Here is a 9441-nt window from a genome sequence, read left to right on the forward strand (position 1 = left end):
ACAAAGTTATGAATATTAATCCTGCTTTTATTATAAGGTTACAGTTACAGAATCTTGCAAATCTGAATACCCTTTCCCTCTCCCTCTCTTTATCTTCATGAGATTTTGTCTGAGACGCTTTCTCATGTTACAGTTCTGCCCAGATCCAGGTTACTTTTATCTATTGCCCTGGTTGCATCTCTTCCCCCTGTTCCTCAAGGTTATTCCTTCTTCCCACGACATCTACTGGATGAGCTGAGCAAATGTATTTCAGGGAACACTGTCCATCTTTTCTGTAGGTTCCAGGGTCTCTGGATAGAGTTAGACATGCAGAAGATAAGATTACTGTGGTCCCTGACTTACAGCCAAAATTGGGCCCAGATATTCCATTGCTCTAAGCAAGTGAGTCATGCCTACTTTTTTGACCTTTTTGTGAAATGTTTGTTAAACAAATCAGTGCAGTTATCAAACGAATCACCTGGTTGTTAAACACATCCAGCTTTCACCATTGACTTACCTTGTCAAAAGTTGGCTGGGAAGGTTACAAATGGCAATAAAACAACCCCAGGATGCTGCAACCATTGTAAAAACGCCGGTTGCCAAGTGTCCAAATTTTGATCATGTGAATGTGATGATGATTGTAAGTGTGAGGACTAGTAACCCTAACCCTAGCCCTAACTCTGAATGATGATGACTAAATGTATGGCTGTAAATCAAGGCGTAACTATATATTACAGGTATTAATCTATTTTTTTTCAAGATATAGGCAGTCTTTGACTTACAGCAGTTCATTTAGTGACCATTCGAACTTCCAACGGCACTGAAATAAGTTACTTATGACAATTTTCACACTTATGACGGTTGCAGCATCCCCACGGTCTTGTCATCAAAATTCAGATGCTTGGAGACTGACTCATATTTATGCAGTATCCCTTGACAAGCAAAGTCAATGAGGAAGCCAGATTCACTTAACAACCCTCTTACTAACTTAACAACTTCAGTGGTTCTCTTAACAACTGTGGCCAGAAAGGTCGTAAAATGGGACAACTCGCTTAACAAGTATCTCACTTAGCAACAGAAATGTTAGGCTCAATGGTGGTCGTAAGTCAGGACGACCTATACTTTCTCAGTGCTTTCATCCATGATTTGAGCTCAACAACTTTTAATGGTGAAAGTAGGGACTATCAAAATCAGGGTATTAACAGCAAAAGTGTATTACTCCCTGTCCTTCCCTCTTCTCCTCCCCCAAGATCCAAAGGAAAACAACAAAAGAGATTGTGTAGCATTTGTATTGGTTTTAAGGGTGAGGATTAAAGGTAGAGCGATCTATATCTGGGTCACTGGTGGTGGATCTGGAGAGCGGACGGATTCATTCCACCCTTTCATCCATTGATCTTCATCCCAGTGGAAACCGAGGGCATTGACCATCGATCCTGACCTCCCACTGATGAACCTCAGAACTGTGTTGGGGTGCGAAGGCTCTGCGGTGAATGGCAATCCCAAACCAGAATTTGGCCCAAAGGCAAAGACATGGCCCATATTGGTGCGGAAGGCCAGGTATTCCACAGTGTTTCCGAAACGGCCGTTCACCTGCACCAATCCCTCCCCAAAGGACAGGTGCATGTCCAAGGGGCGGCCTGCTGTATTTCCTTCATTATTGGACCATATGCCACCATAGCAAACCTGGATGCTGCATTAACAAGAGAAAGATGATGTTAGGTGTAGAATCACCTTAAATGGAAATTAATAATGATACTCAGGAGGGGTCCTTGGTGCTCTCTTGTTTGTTTCCTTGCAGGTGTTTCATTATCCAAATTAAGTAACGTCATCAGTATTACAGGCAGCACTGATGGTGTTACCTAGTTGGGTCATGAAATGTCTGCAAGAAAACAAGCATGCTCAAAAAGCACCAAGGATCCCTCAGTTCAACACTGAACTACATATATTCTCTTTTATTGATGATGCTCATCCCAGCAGACCTCCGTAGAAAGGGAAAAGGTCTTTCACCTACACTTCTGTCATCTTACCCAGAATGAAGAAGAGCTAGGAAATGGTTCCAGAATAGTGTTTCTTCACCTTGGCAACTTGAAGATCTGTGGATTTCAATTCCCAGAATTCCCAACCAGCTATGCTGACTGGAGAATTCTGGGAGTTGAAGTCCATTCATCTTCATGTTGCTGAGATTTCAGAAATACTATTTTCCTTCAGTATTGATCTAGGTATGTACTTTAGATACGATCTGCAGCCCTTAGACATGTCTTTTCACATATAAATAGCTTATTGACTGATTAGTCAATCAATTATCAATAAACCATTTCCACATTTGGGTTATTTATGCTCTCCTCAGTTGATTCATATTTTTTAGCTTTCAAGTTAAAGCCCAGCTATATACGGTTCATGTAGATATGCATACCTTAGTATACCTCTGTCATTTGACCTTATTTTCATCGCTGATATAGGGCCTTCAAACTGGTTGCTGGACTGATCAAAATAGTCTCCACCATTACCACCATATTCCCCAGAGTAGGAAGAAAACTTTCTCTGGTCTGGATCCATAAAGAAGAAGGAGAACCAATTAATTGAACAAGTTATTCAATCAACCAATCCATTCCTGATCTTTCTATGCCCCTGCAGAATAGCTCATGAAGCTGTATCCCATTTTGTGTCCCCTGATTAAACAGCCTTGTATGTGTATATAGACATGATCACTCAGAGGGGAACTAGTGTCCCATACAAACAATCACATAGGCTGGTGAAGGAAGACTGCTAGAGATAGGAAGTCCTCTTGCAGATTCCTGCTCTAACTTCCCATCCTCGAGGAGCTCAAATATTATTGAAGAAGTTATATGTTCTACTGAAACTCAAATTCAAAACAAAGCAACACCATTAATGTTTGAAAATGTATTTATTTAATAAAGAAGGTGAATCAATAGAGGTGGTTGTGAATGATTATTGAGAATGATGGCTAAGAGTTAGATCAGCATGCTGGCTGTGGAATTCTGGGAGTTGAAGTTCACCCATCTTAAAGTTGCCATGGTTGAGAAATGCTGGGTTTTTTTCCCCCTTTTGTAAATCTTACCAGGAATCATCAATTTACAACCAGTCTCTTAACAATTGTCTGAAGTTACGACAAACTTCAAAACAGCCACTTATGACCTATCTTCCAAATTACAACTACCACCCATCTTCCAGTGGTGGGATTCAGCTAGTTCACACCACTTCGGGAGAATTGGTTGTTAACTTTCTGAGCAGTTTGGGGAACTGGTTGTTGGAATAAATCATTAGGGCAGAGAACCTGTTGTTAAATTATTTGAATCCCACTACTGATATCCTCTGAAGTCACAAGAACACATTTTAGGATCTTGGCAACGAACTCCCATTTATAACTGGTTGCAGCATCCTGCAGTCTTATGACTTTTTGCAGAAAACACAACAAACACTTACTGAGTATGCTGGATTTGCTTGGCAGCCATGGAGACTTAGTTTACTGACCATTGTAAAAATGGTCATCCAATTGAGTTGTCATGTGTTGTTTTCACTTATGACTGCAACAATTTGTGACTGAAACTCTGGGTTTCATTAAAGTCATAAGGATTACATGTACAAGCAAAGTGAGATAACGGTTGTCAGGATTATAAATTTAGGATTTTATAATGGTATAAATGTTCTTTCTACTATATAAATCTATCATGGTATATCTTGAAGTTGTTGCTTATGTACCATTTTAACTAAAATTTACTTTTAATTTTTGATAACAGTTGGACCATACTCTGGGGGCACATTATAAGTATTATTTATAAATAATATAAATTATTGGTTGGCTAGTTTTTTATTTTTCTTTGGCTAGTAACCTCTGCAGATGTATTTACAAAGCTGTTGTACATATCAGGACTATAAGCTGATGCTTTGCTTTAGATTTACTCACAGAGAAAATGAGAGAGAGAGAAAAAAGAAATTTAAAACATATCCTGTAGTGAAATTTTATATGAGTCATCATGGAGCCTGTTTGGCTTCTTAGTCCATATAAGGCCAATCAGATGCTTCCTTTAGCTGAGGCAGAAGAGAATTGAAATGCGTGGGAATGAAGACCCATGTTGAGAATTGGGTTAGCCATCTATTAATATTTGGGATTAAAGGATTTGTATACTAAACTACAAGATTGGCTACTAAACTAGTATTACATTAGAATTACAATTTTCAAACCCATTTTTAATCATTTAATCCTGTCCTGTAATTGTAGAGATCTATGCAATCAATTAGTGATTTAATTCAAATTATATCTTTTTTGGCCAGCCCTTGTAACTCAGATCTGCTACAATTATCCATATATTGCTGGCTGGGAAAAACTGCTTAACCAATACTTTTCTAATTAAATAGGTAACGGGTTCCTTCTCTTAAATCTTGCAATATTAGGAGACCTAGAAAATATGCTTTTTCTGTGGTTGCTCTGTTATTTGGATAAGCCTCAATTCTCCTTGGACTGCCATTTGTCAGAAATGGTGTAGGGTCTCCCTCTTGGGCGGGGGGTTGGACTAGATGACCTACAAGGTCCCTTCCAACTCTGATTATCTGTTATCTGTTATCCTCACCTTAAAGAGCTGTTAAACCTGGCCATTCCCTCAAGCTTTAGGGGCAAACAGAAGAATTCCCTTTAGTTGCTCTCTTATACAGTATGCTTAATTGTCATTGTATATTTTGGATCTTATACAATGCACATGTTTTAAAGTTATATGGTCTGGGGGTGTGCTTTTTTGTTTATTGTTTGTTTTATTGTTTTAATAGAATGTATTTTATTTTTTCTTATATACACTGAGAGCATATGTACCAAAGACAAATTCCTTGTGTATCCAATCACACTTGGCCAATAAAAAAATATATTTAATTCTATTTTATTGTTTTTTGGGGTTGTTCATCATGCAGTCACAGTGTTTAAGCCTTATAAATCTGCATAAAAATATAAAGTTTTAATGTGTATTTTCCAAATCTCTATGCTTTTAACATATAGGTTGGGGGGGGGGGGCTGCCTCTAACTTTTGCCTACAGTACACATCTGGTCCTTGCAATTGACATTTTTATTTTATTTTTATTTATTTTATTTGGTTTGTCAATTGCTTACAAGATTATAGGTATAAGTAAAAACATAGTTATGAATACATGGATACATATAAGAAAAATAAAAGAAGTAATAGGACAGGGACGGTAGGCATGATTGATGCGCTTATGCACGCCCCCTATAGGCCTCTTAGGAAGGGGGTGAGGTCAATAGTAGAAAGTCTAAGGTTAAAGTTTTTGGGGTTTGGGGAAGAAACCACAGAGTCAGGTAGAGTATTCCAGACATTGACCACTCTGTTGCGGAAGTCCTATTTCCTGCAATCAAGTTTGGTGCGATTAACCTTGAGTTTGTATCTATTGTTTGCTCTTGTATTGTTATGGTTGACAGGTAGGACATTGCAATGTATGATTTTATATACTATACTTAGATCGGACCGAAGGCGGCGTAGTTCTAAGTTTTCTAGGTCTAGAATTTCGAGTCTGGTGGCATAAGGCAAGGGTCTTCAAACTTGGCAAGTTTAAGACTTGTGGACTTCAACTCCCAGAATTCCCGAGCCACCATGGCTGGAGGAGGAGAAATTCTGGGAGTTGAAGTCCATACTTTTTAAAGCTATCAAGTTTGAAGACCTCTGGCATAAGGTATTCTGCAACAAGTAGAGGAGTGGAGAACTCTTCTTGTGAAATATTTCTGAACTTTCTCAACTGTGTTAATATGAGATACGTAATGTGGGTTCCAAACTGATGAGCTGTATTCGAGTATTGGTCTAGCAAATGTTTTGTATGCTCTAGTTAGTAGTGTAATATTACAGAGAAAAAGCTACATGAGAAAAAATCCACATGTATACAAACACACCTTTCTAAGTGCAAATTATCACAATTTTCTACAATTCTTATTCCTCAGGCATTGGATAGAATTCAGTGAGAGTGTTTCTAGATCTATGTTTTTCAACCTAGGCAGTTTGAAGATGTGTGGACTTCAACTCCCAGCATTCCCCAGCCAGCCAGCTAGAGCTTACCTGAAGTAGTTGACACTTCAGCACAAAAAAGGGAAAGAAACACAAAAAACAGCATCTGGAAAAATGAAATTGGCTTAATCTGAAAGTTGCAGAACAGGAGAGAGTTATAGTTAACATGTTATCTTTTACAATACAGTTTTAAGCATGATGTACCATTGAATTAAACAGATTTTTTGTGTGTGAATATATCTCTTTAGAACAGGCGTGTCAAACTCTATTTCACTGAGGGCCGCATCAGGGTTGTGTTTGATCTTGGGGGGGTGGGGGGTGGAGTGGGTGTGGCCAGCTTGACGTCACTCATGTTGAGGGCGCCTGTGGTGGCCCAAGTGCTCTGCACTCCCAAGCTCCATTTTAGGCTGCAATGGCCTCCTGCAACCCTCTGCCAGCAAAAACGGAGCTTGGGAGAGCTGCACGCAGCCCTCCCAAGCTCTGTTTTCACTGGCAGAGCACTGCGGGCTGATCCTTTGCTGTTTCCAGGGTAGCCCTGCAAGCCAGATCTAAGCACTCTGCAGGCTGGATCCGCCCCCTGGGCCTTGAGTTTGACAACCCTGGTTTAGAAGACCAACCTTAAATTCATTACAATACATGTAGACCTTGACATATAACCATTCATTTAGCAACTATTCAAAGTTACAGTGGCACTAAAAAAAGAGACACATAACTGGTCGTCATGCTTATGACCATTGTAACATCCCCATGGTTATGTGATAAAAATTCAGGTTACATAGCAATCAGCTGGTTGTGGCATGCCAGGATCATGGGATTGCCCAGCTGGTTCAAACAAGCAACGTTAATAGCAATAGCACTTATACTGCTTTATAGTGCTTTATAGTCCTCTCTAAGTGATTTACAGAGTCAGCATATTGCCCCAAACTATCTGCATCCTCATTTTACCAGCCTTGCAAGGATGGAAGGCTGAGTCAATCTTGAGCCTGGTGGGATTTGCTCTGCCAAATTGCAGGCGGCCGGCAGTCAGTAGCCTTAATGGGGGAAACCAGGCTCATTTAACAACTTTAGTAATTCTCTTAATTGTGGCAAAAATCAGACATCACTTAAATCACTTAAAAACTGCCTTGCTTAGCAACAGAAATTCTGTCAAATTGTGATAGCAAGTTAAGGACTAACTGAAATAAAGATGCGGGGATATCATCTTAACACAGTGATGGCAGGCAATTGAATTGGAAGCAGGTAAAATGCAGCAAGATATAAAAAAGAGATAGTTTTTTTTAAAGGAAAGGCAACTGAAAGGAATTGTCAGTTCAAAAATGCTATTTTAAATTCAGGTTTTTGTTAAATTATTCTATTTAAAATTCAGTCTTCTACTACAGTATTAGGGAGCTGTAGGGTTTAGGATGTCATGATGTTGGCTGAAATAAGAATTTGAAGGCAAAAACCTAAAAAGAAAAAAATCATGCAAGCAAAATAAAAAAATAAAAGCTCTGATTGTGGTGTCATTAAAATACCATCCCTTCCATATTTCTGTGTCAATTCAGAAGGAGGTCCTGTTAATTTTAGTAAATTTATTTGTAAGCCAATGTATTTTGGATTGGATTTATAAGACTTCTCTTTCTTTCTCCTTCTCTTTCTCCTCTTTCTGCTTCCATCTCCCCTTCCACATGTTTTTCTTTCTTTCCTCCCTCTCTCCCTCCTCCCTCTTTCCTTCCTTGCCTTGTTCCCTTTTTATTCTGTTTCCTCCCTCCCTCCCTCCCTCCCTCCCTCCCATCCATCCATCCATCCATCCATCCATCCATCCATCCATCATCCATCCATCCATCCATCCAGGAGATTCTCCCCATAAAAATGTCCTTAGATGCAAGGTGCATCTTTTCACCCCTGTAATTATCACCATAGGTGGATCTAAATATAATATTTGCACATTTCTGCAGCCCAACTCTGTAATTTACCTTATGAAACTGAATTGTTATTTGGTGAGAGGAGCCCAAGGCAATAGGATTTATTCTCTTCATCTTCCTAAGGCTTCAGATTTCAAATAATCCCTTGTTTTCAATCTCTGCTCCTGCTGCTCAAATGTGGCCTGATTTGAAAGAAAGGAGCTCCTATTGGTTTGGCAACAATTTGGACATTTCTGGAGTTTCTTTTTACCTGTTGTTAGCCGCAGGGCACACGAACAGAGCTTCTATTGTGAGCTTTCCTAAGATCTTCATTCCAGAAAGCCATCATTGGATGAATCTACACTTGAGTGGTTGCACCATACTGTCTTTTTAACCACAAAAAAATAAATAAATCATACTTCAGTTTTCAGTCACTTGCATGGCAGATAAAAGTAATATGGGCTCCTCTTTTGATTCACTTGGATAAAGAGAAATTGAATTGGGGTGGGTGGGGGTGAAGTCACCTTTCTATACAGGTAGTCCTTGTAACTATTTGTTGAACCACTATTTGAAGTTAAAAGGCCATAAAAAAGTGACTTACGACTGGTTCTTGCACTTATAACCACTGTAGCATCCCCAGGGTCACAGGATCAAAATTTGGGCACTTGGCACTTAGAATTCATTTATGATGGTTATAACATGCCTATGACTATTGTTATACCTGATGATTCTTGACTCTTGATGAATGTATTTTTTGTTTTATGTACACTGAGAGCATTTGCATCAAGACAAATTCCTTGTGTGTCCAATCACACTTGGACAATAAAGAATTCTATTCTATTCTATTCTATTCTATTCTATTCTATTCTATTCTATTCTATTCTGATTCCGTGGAGAGTGTTTTTTTTTCCATGGACCAGATGGGGCATGGTTTCATCTACTGCCTGCATCCCACGGATGGGGCTTCACTTATTTGCATGGCCTGGTTTCTGGCATGCTGCAGACCAGGGCTGGTCCATGGATTGCAGTTTGGAGACCCCTGTGCTAAATAATACAACAAGCAAAAGCAATGGGAGAAGCCAGATTCACTCAATGACTGCATGATCCATTTACCAGCTACAGTGATTCGCATAACAACTATGGCAAAAATGTTGTAAAATTGAGTACACTTAGCAGTAGAAATTCTGGTCCCATTTGTGGGGATGCTGCAACAATTGTATGTGTGAGGAAAGGTCATAAATCACTTTTTTGAGTGCAGTTGCAACCTTGAACAGTTGCTAAGTAAATGGTTGTAAGTCGAGGACTACCTGTATTAAAGCTTCTAAGAGAAATGCAGGATAAAAAAAGTCTAATAACTACAGAGTGGCCTTGCTTAACACAGCGTAAACTATGAAAAAATATCCAGTGTTCAAACTAAGCAAGCTTAGCATGTTATGCTAAGACAGTCACTGGATATTCACTGCCAATAAATGCCCAATTTTGTGGTTTGGGAACCCGAAGATGCTCTTGAAACAAGTGAACTCGCAGCCCTGTGGAATTTTTCCTTGCCCAGATGGTGTGCT

At 39.3% G+C, this 9441-nt stretch overlaps 1 protein-coding gene across 3 annotated transcripts; it reads right to left on the reverse strand.

Moving 5' to 3' along the window:
• Nucleotides 1-6: 6 nt before the first annotated feature.
• LOC113421759 (zymogen granule membrane protein 16-like) lies at nt 7-8093 on the reverse strand. Of its 3 annotated transcripts, none has more exons than XM_087947812.1 (4): nt 7952-8093; nt 6048-6102; nt 2393-2525; nt 7-1669 (listed from the first exon to the last, which is right to left on the reverse strand). In XM_087947812.1, exons 1-4 carry the CDS (start codon nt 8012-8014, stop codon nt 1306-1308), a joined length of 615 nt encoding a protein of 204 aa, XP_087803938.1. In that variant the 5' UTR covers nt 8015-8093; the 3' UTR covers nt 7-1305. The 3 variants fall into 3 exon arrangements, with proteins under 3 accessions (XP_087803938.1, XP_087803939.1, XP_087803936.1); XM_087947813.1 differs by having other exon boundaries at nt 6048-6133; nt 7952-8078; XM_087947810.1 differs by having other exon boundaries at nt 6048-6126; nt 7952-8055.
• Between the last annotated feature and the right edge of the window lie 1348 nt (nt 8094-9441).

Source organism: Notechis scutatus, chromosome Z (genome assembly GCF_049901735.1).
Source record: "Notechis scutatus isolate UNSWTSFEM ecotype Mainland chromosome Z, rNotScu1.2, whole genome shotgun sequence".
Taxonomy (NCBI): Eukaryota; Metazoa; Chordata; class Lepidosauria; order Squamata; family Elapidae; genus Notechis; species Notechis scutatus.

Bases quoted from the DNA above. Each gene is read 5' to 3' on its own strand.
- LOC113421759 (XM_087947810.1), bottom strand. From the start codon at position 8,014: ATGAAGAGAATAAATCCTATTGCCTTGGGCTCCTCTCACCAAATAACA. The intron at 6,127-7,951 runs GTAAATTACAGA...TGCAACTTTCAG, and splicing joins TAACAATTCAGTTTCATAAG to ATTAAGCCAATTTCATTTTT. The intron at 1,670-2,392 runs GTATGCATATCT...TTGTTAATGCAG, and splicing joins AATGACAGAGGTATACTAAG to CATCCAGGTTTGCTATGGTG.